The 20,683-nt window shown below is 38.9% G+C and overlaps 2 protein-coding genes across 2 annotated transcripts in view; one reads left to right on the top strand and one right to left on the bottom strand.

The window, feature by feature from the left end:
- MAF (MAF bZIP transcription factor) overlaps positions 1 to 9,338 on the top strand; it is a 231,390-nt gene extending 222,052 nt beyond the window's left edge. Inside the window, exon 3 of the mRNA XM_032768130.2 lies at positions 9,251 to 9,338. The gene's annotated coding sequence lies outside the window, so the exon portion shown is untranslated. The remainder of the gene's footprint in view (positions 1 to 9,250) is intronic.
- Positions 9,339 to 9,362: 24 nt separating this feature from the next.
- WWOX (WW domain containing oxidoreductase) overlaps positions 9,363 to 20,683 on the bottom strand; it is a 660,294-nt gene continuing 648,973 nt past the window's right edge. Inside the window, exon 9 of the mRNA XM_032768123.2 lies at positions 9,363 to 10,576. Coding sequence (XP_032624014.1) covers positions 10,388 to 10,576 — 189 coding nt within the window. The 3' untranslated portion in view covers positions 9,363 to 10,387. The remainder of the gene's footprint in view (positions 10,577 to 20,683) is intronic.

The raw sequence follows: 20,683 nt of genomic DNA, 5'->3' as shown, positions 1-20,683 counted from the left end.
GTGGCTGTAAATAAAAGGGTGCCCCTTAACAGCTTTCTGCCAGAAATATTTGCCCTGGAATATATGGATCTCTGGCAGCTCTTGTTTATCACAACCTCTCATTGCTTGTCATGCCTTCCCCCACTAACTCGCTGTAAATTGACCCTTTAATTGTTTCGCAGCCTAAACATGGTGATACCATTCATTGCCTGTAAAGCAGCACTTAATCCCTGGTTGGGTGATAGTGTCATTACGAAAGTAATGTGATTGTGGTGAGAATCTCAGAGCTTGGCTGTGAGCTGTATTAGAATAGAGGATTATCTCTGAGCCTTCAGTTAAGACTGAAACAACACATGATGTCCATATAACATTGATGTTGCAGAGCTATTTTGCTAGATAGTAAACAACTTCTAATTGCAACTGTGGACAGGACTCACTGTGTTATAACTAAGCTTGCTGCAATGTTATTATTTCTGAAAGGAGCCTTTCTCCCTATTTTTAACCATAAGTCTGACAGGTGTCATATTAAAACCAGTACTTAATTCTAATGCAACTATTCCCCCCTTTTCATTTTTGTGCCTCTGTAATGCATGAATTTCTTCTGCTCGTAAAGCTTAAAGGAACAGCTTTGCTGAAAGGAAAATACCTCTAGTTTATCTGCAGGCTAGGTGCACTGTAATTTTCTTTTCTCTTCTCTGCCCAAGCCAAGCTGGCTTCAACCCTAGGTGGGAGAGGGAGAAAGTCTTCTCTAAGATGAGAGGTAATGCCATCCCATTGAAGGCAAATTTCAGACTTCTTTTGTGTGTTTACCACTGTTCTATTCCAGAGTGTTCTGTAGGCTGAGCAGCTTTGTGATGCGTTGCTGACCCTTGTCCACGAGAGACTGAGCTCAGCCAGGTCACTTAGAAGTTTATACTGGATTTAAGTCAAAATGCTAAAATGCCTGGTGTTAAATCTCTGCTAACTCTGCACGCTGCAGGCAATTCCTGGCAGAGTCTGCATTGTGAAATCCAATAGTCACAAGATGTGGAGCTTTTACTGCGGGTGCTTGAAGGGCTTCAGGAGGCCATTTCTCCCCCCGAGTCGGTTGCGTATGGTGCTTGTTTTCAGTCCTTCGGCTATGTTCCATGGTATATTGGATGGAAGCCATTTAGACCTCAGCTTTCCAGAGGAAAAACTGGAATGGTCACACAGGAAGATGCGCTACCCTTGTCTACAAAGAGTCTGTCCAGGCAGCTCTGAGAAACTGCGATACATTTTAGGCAGGCATACTTTTAACTCCTGAGCTGAGTAAAACCAGTCAATGGAACGTACATGCCAAGGTCTGGAATGGCCTCAATTATGAAGGACAGTGCCTGGCTGGCCATTTCTCCTCAATTCTTTGTGGCAAGCTGGTGCTCTGATATCTTATCAACCCATTTATGGGAAGAGTAAACAGGTTTCTCCACAACTGGGGACTCAAAATAGTAGCCCATGTCACAGCAATGTGCTGCCTTTGTACACTCCACAGGCTGCAATATGGAGAGGAAGGATGGCTTTGTGATTGGACTGGATCTCACGAGCAAAATTTCTGCCTCTGCCAACACCTTGTGGTGTGACTTGGCCAAGTCCCTTAGCATCTGTGCCGCCTAGATAAAATAGGGATGATTATACTTCTTAACTACCACTTTTTGTCTGTCTTGTCTATAGACTGAAAGTTTTCAGGACAGGGATTCAAGAGTGAAGTAGGTATATAGCTGGTCTATGCAACCCAGACTCTGTAAAGGGGGATTAATCTAGAGAAGGGCAGGGGAATGGTGGGGAGGGTTGGAGATAAGGGCTGGATGTGAGAATTGGATATACTGAACAAAGCACATAATTTAGGCCATGTTCACAGTCTCCTAAGCATGAGGTAACTGCTTATAAGATGGATAAGACTTAAAAACCTAAAACCAGCAACACAAAAGCAGTCAAAAAAAGGACTAATTTTGTCTCCAAGGCAATTGCAGATGTATATAATTTCTATAGCTCTTTTATAAGATTCTCAACTAATATTCTCAGACTTTTTGTGTTTACTCCCTTCGAGTGGCTGATTTTCAGGGATTTTAAAAATTATTATTTTAATAAGCAATTGTCCAGCAAATTGATGAGCCCCTTTTAATTAGGTAGTGAAGTTGTATGGGCAGTGTTCCAGATAAAAGGTCTATAAAACAGCAGAATTAATCAAATGACTGTTTCCCATTTCACTCCGATTCTCCAAAGGGATCTGTACATCTTGTTTTAGCTAGATTTAGCCTGATCTTTGTTCTGTGTTAAGAGCGTACCACAGCCACCCAGCCACGCATTGATTAAAATCACATTCCCCACTTAAAAATGGAGACCAGTTGGTAAGAAGATACTGTGTTTTAATCAAGTTCTTTGCACAGACCAGAAAAAAAACTTGTGAGTTGCCTTGTATTATATGCAAACACTGCTCATGTTGACAGCTACCTCTGGATGACTCCATCAGTACACACTTTATCTCCAGCTGTCCAAGTAATTTTCCCAGGATTTCTCCCCTCTTTTTCACTCCCCTCCACACAGATGGATTAGAGCAACAAAGGGTTTACATGCTGCACATCATTAGCTATCCTCCCTCACTACCCAGCAGATAACAACTGGGCTCTGTCATCAGGACATTCATAACACCTTGACACTTTTACAACTACTCTGCTCTCTCTGCCAGAGCAATCTTGTCTTTTAAAGCATGGGGCTAATTCATGAAACCCCAGTTGGAAAGCACTCTGTAAAAGCAGCAAACCTTATTTTTGATGCGACAACCTGGAAAAAAGAGAAACCCAAGAAAAGAGATCCACTAAATAATGTGGTTAGCACTGTTAAAAACAGGGAGATACTGTACCTGGGAATACACTCTCTCTCCCAAAGAGCTGTCTCTATTTTCCTCTTGATGCAGCGACCTGCAGTGAAGGATTTCAGCAGGCATCTAGCCATCTGTCTGTCATATTTTGAATAGACCCATCATCATATAATGCAAGCATCCCAAATCCTTGCCTTAAACACTGCTCTGTATGAGGCTATCTGAAGTAATGTATATGCACCCCACCTGTGACTGAGTCAGAATATTCTAATACTCTTAGCACAGGGGTTCTCAAACTAGGGGTCGGGACCCCTCAGAGAGTCATGAGGTTATTACATGGGGGCGGGGGAGATCACAAGCTGTCAGGCTCCACTCCAAACCCCACTTTGCCTCCAGCAATTATAATGATGTTAAATATACAGAAAAGTGTTTTTTTTAATTTTGGGGGGGGACACACTCAGAGGCTTGCTATGTGAAAGGGGTCACCAGTACAAACGTTTGAGAACCACTGTCTTAGCACTTCCATTCAGGCTCAGTGCTGTTCAGCATGGTAGTCCTTTGCTCACAGGGACAGGCCTAGGTTTTGCTGGGCCTTATGCAACAAAATACATTGAGGGGCTCATCAAGCTTTGTTCACGCTGGACTCCCCTACCTGTGACTTTGCCCTCCCATAGTCTGTTAGCAAAGGTCTGCAGGCCAGAAGGCAAAAGGATGGAGATAATTCATTTTTTAGCTGGTAAAGTCAGATGAGAGGCGGTGAGTATGTGTGCGTGTGGATGGGACGAGGGTTAAAGACCACAGTTAGGACAGCTGTTTCTACAGTTATTTGGCAGTGGGGCCAGGGAAATGCAATAAAAATATTTGAGAATTTAAAATTATGTGTCAAGATTCTCACAACAGTGAGTGACTGTGCCAAAAGGCAGGCAGTAGAGCAGAGGGTCCCAAGCCTAGATGACAAGCTCTCTAACCAGTCACTAACTGTCACTGGGATTCACCTCTGCAGTATGCTGCATACTTCAGCTGTCTCTTTCCATTACTGGGTAACATGCTGGTTTTTGGTACCTTGGAACTTGATCTGGCTTTGTACTCAAGCCAATCAGACACGCAAAATGTGCAAAGGCTATTGAGGTGGCCAAGCCAAGTAAAGCGGAAGAGCCATAAAACAACTTGCCAAGTGGGCCGTAGATAGACACACCAGAACCAGGTAGAGAATTTAATTCTGCTGCAAGCTGGTTCTAGACTTGGCTAGGACTATAGGATGGTTAGGTATAGGGATGATGTTCTGCTCACAACAATGGGTAGCTACATGCAGCGTGAGGCCCATTTGAATGTTCAGTTGGCATAGATCTAAAGTCCACTACTTTTCATTTCTCCTCCTAACCTGTTGTGTAGTGCTTTCAAATAGCTGCCACATCCCATCTCAGAGGTGGCTGAACTTTAGAAATGGATGAAGTCAATCCTATTCATAAAACACTTGGGGATGGAAACCACTACAAACATGTAACTACAGTATTTATTAACAAGTACTACTGTAGCATTTCTAAGCTGTTTTACAATCTCAGTGCTCCTTGACTCCAAAAGATATGTTCCAATAAGGCATCATGTCCTCAGCTTTCACTGTCGTTTGGGAACCCTGACTGGAAAAAAAAAATACATACCAAGCCAGAAACACACTTAAATTGAAGTACAATACATATTTAAACCAGGCAACAGACCTGGAATGAAAAGTGTCAGGTTTTTTACAGTGTTTGATTAGAAACTGCAGCACGTTGTGCCATGAATCTTGGCAAAGATTTTTTAAATGGACCATAAATAATAAACATACATATGGAGGAATAACAATTGTAGTGTAAATTCAGTATATATGCACATATGAAATGCTGATAGGCTGGCACTGAAATTATGATACTGTCACCTTATAGAATGTTGTCAAGACAAATACAGAGCGTGAAATGTACAGGCAATTTTTTCCCAGCCAGATATAATTATCAATGCTAAAGCCACAAGTGATACCAAAGTACAAAAGAAGATCGGGCTAGACTTTCTCACTTACAGGATATTGATCATTCCAGTGGTAAACTGGTTCGTATAAGCGTGCTTGGCTTGAAAGGTCATGAGCTTAACCCCTTGACAAAGAGTTATTCAACCTTGACTTGTCAAATTATTGCAGTGTTGCTGGAAGGACGTTCTCTAATACAATCAATTACCTGGCCGCAGGAGAGATTAAATATGTCTTCTGTTCCATTTAAAAAAAGCTAAGCAAACCAAGACATTGTGGCCACTGGAGAACCACTTATGTGTTGGTTCCTGGTACTTACACACTTTGAGTTGCAGGTAGGTTTCAGGTGTACCACAGTAGTAATTCTTTCATTCTACTGGACGTGGATGAAATCCTGGCTTCATTGATGGCAATGGGGCCAGGATTTCACCTGATCTCCAATGCATGCTTCTGGCCAGTTCTTTGGTGTCAGAGGAGGTTGCTTACTCATCTGCCTGCAGATGATCACAGCAACTGCAATCATCTATCAGCGGGTGAGTTATGTTCACATAAGAACATATTTTGCATGCTTAGCCATTTTGCCAATTACTTGTATCAGGGATGGGTAAAAACCTAAGAACTGCCATACTGAGTCAGACCAATGGTCCATCTAGCCCAGTATCCTGCTTCCAATAGTGGCTCATGCCATATGCTTCATGGGGCATGAACAAAACAGGGCAAGCATCAAGTGGGCCATCCCATCATCCAGTCCCCACTTCTGGCATTCAGAGGTTTAGGGACACACAGAGCGTGGGGTTGCATCCCTGACCATCCTGGCTAATAGCCACTGATAGATATATCCTTCATGAACTTAGCTAATTCTTTTTTTAGTCCAGTTGTTGCCACAGAATGTCATGAGACCAAGTCTATGAGTTCCACCAGTTGACTGTGCATTGTGGGAAGAAGTACTTCCTCTTTTTTTGTCTTACACCTGCTGCCTATTAATTTCATAGGGTGACCCCCTAGCTCGTGTGTTATATAAAGGGCTAATTAACACTTCCTTATTCACTTTCTCCAGACCAGTCATTATTTTATAGACTTCTATCATATATCCACTTAGTCATCTCTTTTCTAAAATGACCACAATCTTTTTAATTGCTCCTTATAAGGAAGCTGTTCCATACCCCTAATCATTTTTGTTGCCCTTCTCTATAACTTTTCCCAGATAATATATATTTTTGAGATGGGGTGACACAGTATACCAGGTGTGGGCACACCATGGATTTATATAGTGCCATTTTGATATTTATTGTCTTCTTATCAATCCCTTTCCTAATAGTTCCCAGTAGGCTGTTTGAAAGCATCTGCTCAGTGTGCAGCAGCAGGCAAAAGTGCAGTGAACTATCCAAGATGACATGAAGATGTGTTTCTTGAATGGCAACAGCTAATTTAATCCTCATCATTTTGTTTGTATAGTTGGGATTATGTTTTCCAATGTGCATTACTTTACACTTACCAGCACTGACTTTGGGCAACAAAACTCCAGATTAGAGACTCAAGTTTTGTGAGATCCCTTTGTAACTCATCACAGTCAGTTTTGGATTTAACTATCTTGAGTAATTTTATATTGTCTGCACCTTTACCACCCTTTCCAGATCATTTATGAATACGCAGAGTAGCAGTGATTCTAGTACAGATCCTTGGGAGAACCCTGCTATTTACCTCTCTCCACTGTGAAAACTATTTATTTCTACCCTTTGTTTCCTATCTTTTAATCTGCCATGAGAAGACCTTCCCTCTTATCCCAGAACTGCTTAAACACCCTGTGATATGGCATCTTGGCAAAGGCTTCTGAAGGTCCAAGCACACTATATCCACTGGATCACCCTTGTTCACATACTTGTTGAACCCCTAATAGAGTGGTGAGGCCTGATTTCCCTTTACAAACGCTATATTGATTCTTCCCCAACATATCATATGATTGAAAAGGGACACGTTGACCTCAGAATGAAAGTATAGGAAAAAGGTAGAACCACATGTGAACAGTTCTTCATTATGGCGGTAGAAAGTGTTCCGGTTTATAGCCTCTTGGTTGCCCCTACATCAGAAAATCATAGCAAATAAATTGGTACATATTTATCAATACATTTCAGAAACATTCTTTATCCCCTTTTATATGTGTTTTTATGGCAGTAAATGGAAAGTGCCTATTAACACTACCAGGTGTTTGCAAAAAGCTGGCTGGTTTCCAAAAGTATAAGTAAAACCATCTATTTTTCTTTATTCAGGCCTTTTTTTGTTTTGCTGGCATAATACGAGTTAAGGTCTATAGAGTTTGTATTCAACCTAAGAGCACTTGTCTGCAAATCTTACTCTCTAACAGATGGATTCCAGTGTTCATTACAATTAGGTAAGTATACATCAATTTCAGTAAATCATCTGGAAAAAAAATATAACCTGGTCAATAAATAAAGCTGAATGCAACGGCACCAAAATTTATACCAGCATACAGTACAATTTTCAAAGCCAATGGCTTAGAATTATCATTCATCAACATGGAGATCATGTTTTAAAAATGTTTGCTCCTTTTGAATCCTCCTTGCATCTTCTTTATGTGCTGCTAGCCAGCCTGTTTATAAGTGTGCATGTGTGTAGGGTTGGAAGGGACCTTGAGAGGTGATCCAGTCCAGTGCCCTGCACTGATCCTCTTGAGGCCAACAGAATGCCCTTTGCTTGAGGAAAAACAAAAAGGAAGTTTATTTTTATATGGACTTGCTTTGCTCAGAAAACAGAGGAAAAAAATTCAATCTTTGACTAGGAAAAAAAGGTTGACATCCAAATTCTGGATACAATAACATATTAGTGTCATTAAGCATTTGTTAACCATAGGCATAGGTGTCAGATGAACAGAGTACATGCATGGCAGTGGCTTCATACTGATGACGGATATAGCTATCTGTGAGATTAAAACAGGCTTTTCTCTCCAATGTGGACCACTACATAGAGGTAAAACAGATATCCTTTGAAGGAAGGCAATCTTTCTGAGTACCAAATTCTCATAAAAGCATACAATATTTCAGCAGTGAAGAAAGACAGGGTGTGTATTATTAGTTATTAATGTCTGCCTAAGTGGGAGTGTAAGGCCCAAGGCCTTAGGAAGAATAACAGTGCACTCAGTAATGTTTAATTACACCTCATAACTTACCCAAAAATGTCATCCCATGACACCGTGTTTCTCTGTTGTCTTAGTTCTGTTAGTATTCTATTGGATTGCTCCTTTTTGCCAAGAACTAGAAAGCCAATGCAGGCTAATTGTTAGGATAGTATGTGACAGTAGCCACTTAGTTTCTATCCCCCTGATAAGTAGCCGTCCATTTAAATCATGGTTTTGACCCTCTCCAGAACTCAATTTTTCCAAAACTAAACCCATCTTTTTGAAAATTTTCAGGCATGATTTAATGCTAGGGTTTAATTTATGTGAAAAATTTGATGCAAACTGGATAAGGCATTTGGGAAATATGAAGCACTAAAAAATGAGGTGATCACATGTCTAGACTATTTTCCTCATGTTCGTTCTGGCCCACGTAACTCCAAAATGACTTCCCTAACACCAAACTTATGGTGGCCTTGATGAAGATTGATGCCTTCAAATAGTTTGTGGGGAAGGAGTAGAATTATTTACTTACTGAAGGCTATTTCCATGTACTTTGTGGATTATGCAAGGTTTATAAATACTGCATGACCTCAATATGGAGTTCCTATACTCTGCATGGCCCCTTTGGGATGGTCATGACATAGGTAGAGAAACAGCCAAGAACCATCAGTTCTTCTGGGACCAGTCTGGGAAATGAAGGAAGGCAATGATATGGGGGCTGGAGAACTGGTCTGGGGATGAACCCTGAGCTGGGCAAAATACGACTGGGAGAGTGTGATTGCTGCCACACCCTTTGAAAAGGTATACCATCTGCTTCCCCATATAGGGCCAGCTCTGCCGGTTGGTGTAGAAGGCAGGCAATATCCCCCATCTTCAGCTCCCCTTGTCTACAGCTGGTGCTAGGCTTGTTCTCAGGGAATGTAATCAGCGTCTGTACGTGGGCACAAAAAGGGGGGACATCTCTAATGCCCTTTCTAGCCCTTGTGCAGCGCTTCAGTGTTTTAGTCTTCTGTATCCTGGACTGGATTACACACAAGTTGAAAATAAAAGCACTCAAAACAAAGTGTATTATTATTATTATTATTAAAATGGACACTTATTATGATGGGAGGGTACAAGGCTATTTATTTCTGACCAGCGTGCTGTTAGGTTTTAACACCCATCCACCAGCCAATCAAACCTAAGCCACTTCATGAATATAGAAGAGGAAACTAATAGAAGACAGAACAATTATCAATAACACGAATAATAATGGGGTGAACTAAAGTTCTATTTACAATCTTTATTTCTGTTTTGTTTATAGAAAAATGATGCTGGAATGCTGATGGCTTAAGACAACTTTTTGGCATGAAGACGGCTACAAAGCACAAAAAACAAAATATGAACTCAGAAAGAAACAGGAAAAAAAAACAGCATTTTCATGGCATCGACAAGAAGCTCTTTATTTTTCCTGAAGTTTTCTTTTCTAAAAAAAAAAAATGGAACTAAAACATTTGCAGAAACAAGACAAACTTTCTCTTCAGGTGACAATATTCAAGCATGTTCTTTTACTAAATTTAAATTGAAGGAAAAAAAGAAATTTTGAACAGAATGCAGTATCTGGAGAACTGTGAACCTTCAAAGACAACAAAACGAACTCTTTAAAACTGTGAACCAAGAAATGGAAGGAACAACTTTTAAACCCCTGATTACACCCTGTGTGTTCTTAAGGAGACATCATCATCTTTTCCTAAAGCAACAATATTTAGGGAATGGTTTGCAATTCTTTATTATAATCTTTTAAGGAAAACCTGCGTATTTAATGATTAGCAGTGAAGTAAATCTGACTTTATCATTTCTGTTCAAATGTCTTCTTGCACCTTCCTTTTCTAGACAGCACAGTTATATTTGCAGCCAGCGGCCAAGGGCAGGGAAGCTTGCTTTCTTTATTACTATTAATTTTGTTTTTTTATTTGCCACACCCAATAAAAACTTAGTAGGGAAAAAAATAAACAGCGCTATCATCTCCTGATCAGTGCATAAGGCCTAACAGCAAATAATTACCACAATATAGAGGAAATCCCGTGTTATTTTGGGGCTAGCCATGTAGTCATTAATCAAAGCATCAAGAAATATACTCTGCATTGTTCTTCTAAAATAACTCAAAAGATGCCTCCTTGAATTACACTCTGAATGGGCTATAACTAAAAGAAAGAGAACCAAGACTAACTAAACCCCAGAAAGCAATATTGTCCCTTTAACCCACAGTATTCCCCACTTCCCATTAGTACTTAGCTTTTTTTCACTACGTTGTGACTGATATTATTTCATTTAACACTAGCTAATCTGTATCTGAGGTATATGGAAACCCTCGAGATGATAAGATTGGAAAGGCTCCAGAGTTGGCAGTTTTCTAGCGTGCACATACTCTGTGTGTTTTGATCCTTACAAAAGCTCCCTGTTATTTGGACTGCCTGCCAATTCGTTCTTGGATCAGTCTCTCGCTTAGCTCCCACAAGGCTGCAGCCGTCACTTCATTCTGGGCCTCTTGTGATGGCAAACAGCGACAGCAGTTGTTGAAGTACATTCCTCCCAGGCCCTCCAGCTCTGGAGCGGTGGCACAGTAGACAGTTGTGGCAGCTCCTTGTTGCTAGAATTAAAAAAAAAAAAAAAGGCAAGTTATAGTTCTAATTTTGACTGTGGTCCTTTGAAGCCACGTGTCTTATTAAAATACCAATAAAAAGCATTGCAACTGACAGGTAACTCACAGCATGACAGTGTTAAGGGCATTGGATGGCAGTGTTAAAGACACTACATTACTATCTGGAACCCAATTTGAATACACCTTGGAGACCTTGTTTCTTTTTTTGCACCTCTTAGAGCAAACTCAAAATACAGGGGTCCAAGGTCTATTCCATCTTTACTCAGACAAAACTTTCTGCAACTTCAGTGAGAATCTTGTCTGAGTAAGAACTTCAGGATCTGGCCAGCTGGGATTATGTGAAACAAACACAAAGATTTAAAAGCAACACACACATCCTGTAAAACCGTCCTGATTTTCCTTTAGAACAAGAAAAACTACTTACCAAGCTACTTAATACCACCCACTTCCTAGTTTTGATAAGCAATGCAGACTGACGTATTTTATATCTTTAAAATCTCTTGTACAATATTAACCCGGACATTCCAATTAAGACCTATCATGTAAAGTGCTAATGGGATCTGTGCCCAAACTGTCCATATATCTTTGGTCAACAATTTTACTGTGGCAGCTGTCACCACTGCTGTGTGAGAATGTTTATCTACTGCGCACAGAGAGTGTAGTTCTTAATTTGCAGCGATTCAGTGCTTTCCAGTGGTTTTGCCATCCTTCTAAGACCTACTTCTAGCGTCTTATAAATCACTAAGAAATAGATTATAGCTGTGGAAGCAGCTTTTTTATTATTATTATTCAAAAATCTAAGCTCCAATGAGGAAAATTGATCGCTTTGAATTTTTCCGATGGAAAGCTGAGGGATTAACAGTTGAGGCCATAACTTTGTAGTGAGTGTGTGAGTGCATGTGGTGGGATATTGCATCATCAGGATTGGCAAAGCTCTGTCAGAAAAGCTGTAAGAGGGCAAGAACCCACTTTGCTTTGCCAGCTATAATTAGAAATAATAGGCTGGAGCTCATCGCGAAACACCATGTACGCAGCTCTAATTTAAAAACAATACAGTTTATCCAGCATCTTGTGATTATTTATGTACATCATAGACCTTTCTGTGACAACTAATTAAGAATCAGAATAGAGAGGCTATTGAGTATGATAGAAAAGGTAACTAAAGAGAAAATAGATGTTACTGAAATGATATTTGATAATGGGCGAGAATGGGCTTCGCTCTCTTTTCCTCCAAATTATTTTCTTCTCTCGGTTCCAATGCTCACAATGCTACTAACAAATCAGCCAGTGGTGGAGTGGCAACCAAACCACATATTTAATGTTCTCATCTTTCAATAGCAGCTTTGAGTTTAAGAGGCTTGAATTCTCCTCAAGTTAGGTTTCTCCTTTGCTCTCAGATTATGTAGCATGGCAAAGAAAGGCATATTAAGTTGTTGTTAGGGTCCATATTCTTCACTCAAAATGGGAATAAGATGAGAATGATGACTTAGAAAGGGTCTGTTGGAACAACACCAATATTGGCTGGTACAATGAGGAAAAATAAGATTGCTATTTCTGGACCAAAAGAACCTTTTCAGGTTAAATTGCTAAATATTAAAATGTTTTTATTAAACCAAATCATTTATTTGAGGAAACAATGCCTATAAATGTGTTTGGCAGAATCTAGTAGCAATAATACCCACCACAATGTAATATGGTTCTCTAGCAATTACAATAAAAGTAATGTTTCAGAGTAGCAGCCGTGTTAGTCTGTGTCCGCAAAAAGAAGAGGAGCACCTGTGGCACCTTGGAGACTAACACATTTATTTCAGCATAAGCTTTCATGGGCTACAGCTCACTTCTATGCATCCGAAGAAGTGAGCTGTAGCTCACGAAAGCTTATGCTGAAATAAATTTGTTAGTCTCTACGGTGCCACAAGTACTCCTGTTCTTTTTAATAAAAGTAATATAATTTATAGATAATTATAGGTTCTCTGTAGCATTGCACAACCTAGGTATGATCATTCTATCCCATTGCACAGAGTGGTTCAAAACACCCATAGAAAGTTATCGTTTTTGTATTCAATCCCATAGGATTTTTTCATAAGCGTCAAATAAAACTTATGTGCTCAATGCCAAAGACTAATCACTATACTGTGGCTGAAAAGCTGCTTTCTAGCTAGCTCATACTAGATTCATTCAGAAATGAGCTTATTCATAAAATGGAAGTTCATTATAGTTTATGATTTTTTAACTCACTTTTTAACAAAATCTTCAGTAGTTAATAGGGGCCAAATATCCCATAATGTAACTGGTAGATACCAGTTCAGGGTCTGATCTTGTAAACCTGACACAAGCTAAGCTCCAAGTGAACACAACATGAGTGCTGGTGCACGGGCATCTTTATTTGAAATGAAGATAAAGGACGTGCAGCTGGAAGACTGCAATATTTTACCAGTTAATGCTTCCATTGTTTCTTACTATGAGCAATGTGCCATTTGCTTTTGAGTCAAGTACTGCTTCACCAACTTCTAAATGTTGTGCTCATCATGTGGGCTGTTCTGGAGAAACAAGCACAGCAGCTTTATCATCCAGAGAACAATACTTTTTTTTGAGCTTAAGATAGGAAGTTAAATCATATTTATCCCACAGAAGGAAACAACATGGTGGGTGAAACTAATAATATTTAGCATTGATACCTTCTGAGCAACGCACTAACACTAAGTAATTAAAGCTCAGAACATCCCTATAGGCACACCGGTATTACTGTCCACATTTCAACAGGTGGGGAAACAGAAACATACCTCAGGTCTACATTGCAATTAAACACCCATGGTTGGCTCATGTCAGCTGGCTTGGGCTATGGGGCTGTTTAATTGTGGTGTAGATGTTCAGGCTTGGACTGGTGCCTGGGCTCTGAGATCCACAGGGAGGCAGGAGCCCAAACATTTATACCGCAATTAAACAGCCCCATAGCCCAAGTCAGATGACATGGGCCAGCCATGGGCACTTAACTGCAGTGTGGACATATGCACAGAGGCGTAGCCCAAAGCTACAGAAGGAGTCAGTGTTAAAAAGGTGATTTGAACTAATGAGTTCCCGGCTTTGTCTTGTGCTCAGGCCACTACACCATGAGGCCCTACTGAGTGAGAAGGCCTTGAGGGGACAAAGTATCCCTTTATATCCAGCTGGAACCTCAAGTGCTTTAGGAAGGGTTTATAATGCAGAGCCCTCAAAATGCCAACACAGCCACACATATTTAAAGAGATCGAGAGGACACTTTTTTCTCAGCAAACATTGCTTATCCTTCACCAACACAGTCATCTGAGTGACACTTTATATGGTAAGCCATTATATGACAGTTTAATAACAAATTTTAATTTTCTGCTCATCAGCTTTCTGGTTCACATATCATCAGCATAAGACAAAACAGGATGTCAGGGAATCTAATTAGTAAACAATTCCATACTGCTGATACAAGATGAAACATTCTTAAACTGCTCAAAAGAGCACTTTAATCACCGTTGAATGACTTTCAATGCCAAAGCGGTTTGTGTCATGTCAGTATGTAATTTGAAACAGACTAACGTACCATATAAAAGAATTAATGTTAACAACTCCATTAAAAAACGTCTTAAACAGTTGTCACAAACATCCATGATCTATTGTGATTTAAAAAGAAAACTTATAAACAATGATAGAAGGTCTGGGCAACCTAATCACTTTTTTTTAAATCAGAAGACTGTCAGTTGTATGTGGTGCTAATCACCAAAGCTGGGGGGTCAACCATCTTTAACCTGTAACAAAGGCAGTGAGTTAGAATGATGAATACACAGGATAAAGAATTTCTGAGAAGCCCAGTTGAATCTTTAATCATGCCTGAATGCCATTTCCGATCCAGTCAAACATTTGAAAGCTGCCAGGCTAGTCCCATGCCATCAATCTTTATAGTGTATATAAAATTACCCGGGAATCTTGTTTTGGCTTAAGTTAAAGAGTGTCTTGGTAATAAGGGTTCATCATTCTCTTTCACAAATTATTTGTCAGATTTGCAGTACAATCAAACTACAGCAGGGTGGGATTTATAAAGCAGTTTCTGTTTATTTATACTTGAGCCTCAAAGATTTAAATTATCCATCCTTCCAAAATTCTTTGTTGGGATAAAAATGTTCATAGGCATTTATTTGCTAACTGCTAGCTATCAATTTGTAGCTGATGGCACTGAATACAAATGAAAATACAGTATCTTAATGGTAAAATAAAAGGAGTTCTTGATAGATAGAATATGGTACAAAACCTCATTAATATATGCAATGCACCCATTAGTATTCTTACTATTTATGTTCCTGATAAGAAAACATGGTATACAGTTAATATTTAGGTTTCAGATTTGTCTATTTTCATGTTTATTTCCTAAAATTAGAGTCTCGTTCTGAAGCAGGTTTAAAAATGAAGCATATAAATAAAAGAAACAAAAGTCATAACCCATATATTCATCAACCACAAATGAACAGCACAATTCTAAACAGTATTAATGGCATACCAATAGCACTGAACACTGCAACTTATTTGAAAAAGATTTGATTTTTTTTTTTTGTAATGAACAATTAAGAGTGAGGGTTTGTATGCAAATATCCTAAGGGCAAGTGTGACATAGTGCATTTTGAAAGGTTGTCACTGGAAACATGTGAATTCAACATAATAAGAGAGGCAAATACTTGTGACAAAATCCAAATTCCAAGCAAACAGCTCTGGTAATATGAAAAGGCAAGTGCTTCCTTAAAACTATTCAAGCTTTCCTTGTTATTCATCTCAGGTCTATTAGGCAAAGCAAACACTTTCAAGATGCAAAACACAGCAAATTAATACAGCTGCATTGTGACCATGCCACCTAGACTGGAATAATTTATTATACAGCAGTGGAGAGATGAGGTAATAAGCACATATTCCACATCATGGAATAAATGGTACTTTTCACGCCCTCTCCATGCCTCTGAATAACACACTTACAATGGAGCTTAAAGCCACTCTGGTAGATGGTGGAAACATGTTTTGTAGTTTATCTGTTGGTATCTCTGCCCTGGGTAATTACTGATTCCATAGGAAAGGCCTATTATATAAGTCCTAGTTGTAAAATAATGTGCAGGGAGATCACCTCCCGAATGATCAACTTCACATTTTCTAACGTGACTCTAAAACTGCTGTTACAATTTTATACACACATATAGCCATCTCTTCAGCGCGGGTAAATCAGTAGCTGAAAATGTGGTCAATCATTTCTTTACAACCCTGGTTCTGCACATGCAAACTAGGTCCAACTTCAAGATATATTCCTGGAAACATGCATGCCAACCCAGACTGCCTGCCTGCACAAAAGCATGCTGTAGATCGTTGGGAATGTGACGTTTGTGACTGCAACTTCAAAGAAGAGGCTTTGTGGCTCAAGTCACAAAATTTGAATCTAGGGTTGAATTTCTAGTAACCCCAAAGTGAAGGATGTCCAGAACTTGGATTTTAGTTCATGTTCCTCTTAATATACACCCATTCCCTTCTCTAGTTACCATATTAAAAATGTTTAAAATAGAAAGTACGAATTGGTATTCATTTTGTATGATTCACAAGTCCATGTGTGCATAGCCTAAAACAACCAATGGACACAGGAGCAGAAGTCTCTATAAACATTAGCAATTATAAATCATTATCTCTCATCAGCAATTCATTCAGCCTCCAGGATTTCCCAATGTCCTGAAGCACCTTTAAAGGCCAATCTTGAGAGTTTCTGAGTGGCATCAGCTGCTGTGGAAACCAGTGGGAAATGAGGGAACTCAGCCTAGGACCTTATTTGCTATATTTTGCATTTTGTAACTAAGATCTCCTTATTAGATGACAAGACTAATTAGCCTCCTGGGGTAAAAATCAAAACCAATCAAAATAAACTTTTAAGAATACTTTTACAAGTAATATATTTCTCTTTCAAATGCATGTTGTTGCTGCCAAAGGGTAGTAGGTGTGGTGTTCAGATGGTTCTCTCTTGTACAATGCAGTGTACAGTTTTTAATTTCATACATGGCATTAATCAGAACTGCTTACCTCTGTCTACAGTACTCCAACCCATAGCACTCCTCAAATGACACTGTTGGCCTGAGAATATATGTATTAATGTGAAATAAAAAAATAGGACTGCCGGGTTGTTTCTTCAATAGAGAAATGTGAAGTAGAGACTTGGATGAATATGGTAAATTGAAACCATATCTGTAATCAAAAAATGCCACTTCTGAACTGCCAGGTCTGACTGAATGACAAATAGGAATCACTTCACTCAAGGTGCTAACTATATCCAACAGCCAGCAAGAAAATCTGACCTGAACTGGCTCTGTAATTACAACCTTTTCAAAGGTCTTATTGAACCACATCAAAACCAGAGAAATTGCTGCAATCTCTTTTTCCTCAGAAAACCTCTGTATCAACCAGTGTAGTCTCTTAAAAGACAACACAGTACTTAAACTAAAATCTATAAGATTTGCTTATTTATTCTGATCCATTCCTTTTCAATTAATTCTCCAAAATATTTTACAACAAAGACTCAAAATAGAAAGGCTTCTGTACTGACAAAATATTTCCTAGTTGGTTTCAAGTGGTTACTTTACACACAGTCGCTAAGACCTCTGCACACTTTACATATATTATAGCAGATAAATACTTTATATTCCCTGAGTAGTAAAACTGCAGCAGTTCACAAAAGAGGATTTGTTTTCTACTGCTGAAGCATTAAGACCAAGTGATTATTTCAATGGTATTCAGTATATTCAGTTATATTTAAACTACACTCTAGGTTTTAACTTTAATGTGTCCATTGCAATAAATGTATTTTGATAATGGCACTTTGGTGTTTGTGTTATGCAACAGTCAATATGATAGTAATAATGTCAATGAGTTGTTTTTAAAAACGACATACTTCCAACATGCTGGGTCAAACAAAGATTGCCTACCCTTATTCCATAGCAAAATTCAGCATTGGACTGAAAATCAGGAAACCCAGGCTGTATTCCTGACCTTGACACTGACTTATTGTGTGAACTTGGGCAAGTCACGTAATCTGTGTGCACCTCAGTTTCTACAGCTGTAAAATGGGGGGGAGTAATATTACTTACCCACCTCACAGGGCTGTTGTGAGGATTAATTTGTGTCTGTAAAGTGCTTTGAGATCTTTGGATGAAAAGCACTAAGTGTAAAGTATATTATAAACTATGATTAAAGTGCTTAGAAGATGTAGAACCAGGTAGGCAAAATATCTGATAAAAGACATGTTTAACATACACATTTTTCTTTATTGTAGAAACCTCACTGTTCCGCAGTATCAAATCCTAAATCCTTTGCAACATTGGGCCCTATTCTGATCTCACTCCCATCCAACGGGTCTTTTGCCCAACTTAAATGGAAAAGGGAGCTTAGCAATGCTCTCCCTCATACAAATTTGTGTGTCTCCTGAGAAACTTGTCAGCTGAAGTACAGGTGAGCATCCCAAAAGTAGATGACAGAAAAGGAAAAAGCACAAACGAGGATGTTCGATGGGTTCACTGCTCCATCACCTTTGCATAAATTACAAAAGGGCCAAATTGCATAGGGGATATTTATAGCAAGTTACTTATTTCCCAAAATGTAACTCTTCCTCTTTCTAAATATCTTACTAAAGTGGGTGATCTGTTTCTGAAAACTATTTCCTTGATCTTTAACTACTTCTTGAAGGGAGACAATGTGACATTGCACAACCAGCATTTAAACAGCAGCAGAGTACTTTAGGGCTTGCTGATTTGGCATTTTAACAGGCCATTTCCCAAAAGTGGCCATTGGCACTCAGGGCAAAGTGCCAAGGAGCTGTCACTCTTAGGCATCAAAGGCAGCAATATCAGGGTAAAGCTCCCATCACCTGTTTTCTGAGCTTTTGGAACTGTACCATAACCCCATGTAAGGAGTACATTGCACAAAACATTCAATTGGTCAAAAAGGGAATCCCAAGACCATATTGGAAATCACACTGAAATATACAGCCAATCAAACCAGGCCCAGATATTAATGAGCAAACATGTATTTGACACACAGAATTCTTGTCAGTAACACATGTAACTTACCACAGAGAAAAATCAGATACATTGCTGTAACTAAAACATTCAGAATAGGGTCCGTTGATGCTCAGATATATGTGACTGCTGAAAACTAATTGGAAATGAAGAATTTGTTGACACATGGTTTCAATTAATAATTTATGTTGACTTGAACTGTTTTAAATTTTTGCTGTACCTAATGTTAATTATGTGTATATATATACACACACACTTTATATAAATGTACGTATACATAAAATCCTGTATATGCTGTACATATTTATATAGCCTTTTAATACTATTATTAGTGAGAATTAAGACCTTTTTCATGCATAGTATTGCAAAGAATGTCATCAAAGTACAGAAGAAACCAACAATGGGCTTCCTCTCTTATTTTGTACAGAATCATTTTAGCCTGAATATGATTTCAGATGTGAGAGAAAAAAACCAAACAACAATATGCTTTTTGAGCAAGTGACCTTTCAGGACAAGTATGTAAAAAGCTGTTTGTTTAGGTTTTAAAGATAAGGACTGATTTTTGTCTGTTGATATACATATATACAGCTCGGCACTAAAATGCATTAAAAAAAACCACAGGGTGTTATGACGGGGACATATCATGATTAGAAACTAACTACTAACTGTCTTCCAGAAACTAATTAAGGGAATGTATTTTGCAATAATACAGATCTACTAAACAGGCCTCTACTGTCTAGGCTTAGCGCTATATGCCAAGCACTCCTGTATTATGTACGTGTGATTTTCATAGATAGCCTGCTGTAAAGTGAGCCCTGTTAGTGCATCTTTCAGGCTCAAAGACACTGGCCTTGTTAATATTTCATTTAGCACATACTGTAGAGTCTCATTTATATTACTTCTATAATTAATGGTGATAGCTTAGGCACTGCCTTTACAAGGAGAGATCCCTGTATGTTGGTCAATGGATAATGAGAAACAACAGATATTTCATTCACCAGCAGCTTGTTGCTAGTTAGTAGGAAATTATTGTGTGTACTGTTGCTTTAATTGCCAAGGTAAATAACGCTGCCGCTGTGTTAGTGAACATTTTAAAGGACTTGATGCAAATAGAATAGAAACAAAACAAAAAATTACCTTTATTATGCTATACCTTAGCATAGAGAGTTTAAAAGGTATGTCTTAAAACATTTGCGTTCTATCATGCAAATATATCTTAATATGCATGTGCTGACTATTCAACTACTGTATTTTAGGAAATACAATTATGCTGCCTCTCTCTTCTCCTATGTAGACTGTAAATAACTGTAGATCTTTCTCTTGTTTTCCCGTGTAAATATATGTAAATACTAACAAGCTATGCATGCTGATATTCTAGGCAATTTCAGGTACTTTTATAATCTGAAGGCATGTACTTGAACTGGTTTGTTAAAAAAAATCAACCTTCTCAAACCCTTTAAAGCTGACTAGAAATTAAAGATTTCTTACTAGACCGGTTCCTTCAATCTCAGTTGTTTTTTGTTTTCCTTTTTCCTTCTTTGTCAGCATCATCATCTATTGAGACCTGCTGTTGAGGATGCTTAGTTTAGAGCTGTTTTCTTTGAAGCATGTGCATTGCCCTTCTCTCTCAACCTCTTCTTTCTCTCCCTGAACGCAATTCACCGCTGTGCAGAGGACCTGCACCACTTAAGTGCTACTCAAGCCCTGTTTCCAGGGTTTAAGTGAGACTTACAGACATTACACAGGCCTTCTGCAGAGAGGTGAATTTCACCCTCCTTGCGCTGATCTATCTTTTGCTTAATTGCTTTTTATATTTCATTTTCTCAAATACCTGCTTCATCAAATAATTATCCAATGTCTACAGTGCTCAGGATTTAGTTTATAGATAGTTGTTACATCAGCCCATTCAAATTGCTCTGTGGTTGTGGTAGAAAGGTACCCTGCAGACCCTGCTTGCTCTGCTACGCTTTCCTGTTTGAACATACCCTTTGTGTTTTCTCTTTAGTGTGTTTGTAACTTTGATAGACTGTGAAAATAA

The sequence above is a fragment of the Chelonoidis abingdonii genome, chromosome 19 (assembly GCF_003597395.2).
Source record: "Chelonoidis abingdonii isolate Lonesome George chromosome 19, CheloAbing_2.0, whole genome shotgun sequence".
NCBI classification, from domain to species: Eukaryota; Metazoa; Chordata; order Testudines; family Testudinidae; genus Chelonoidis; species Chelonoidis abingdonii.
Note: the sequence above shows the minus strand (reverse complement) of the source record. Positions and strands in the feature narration are given on the sequence as shown.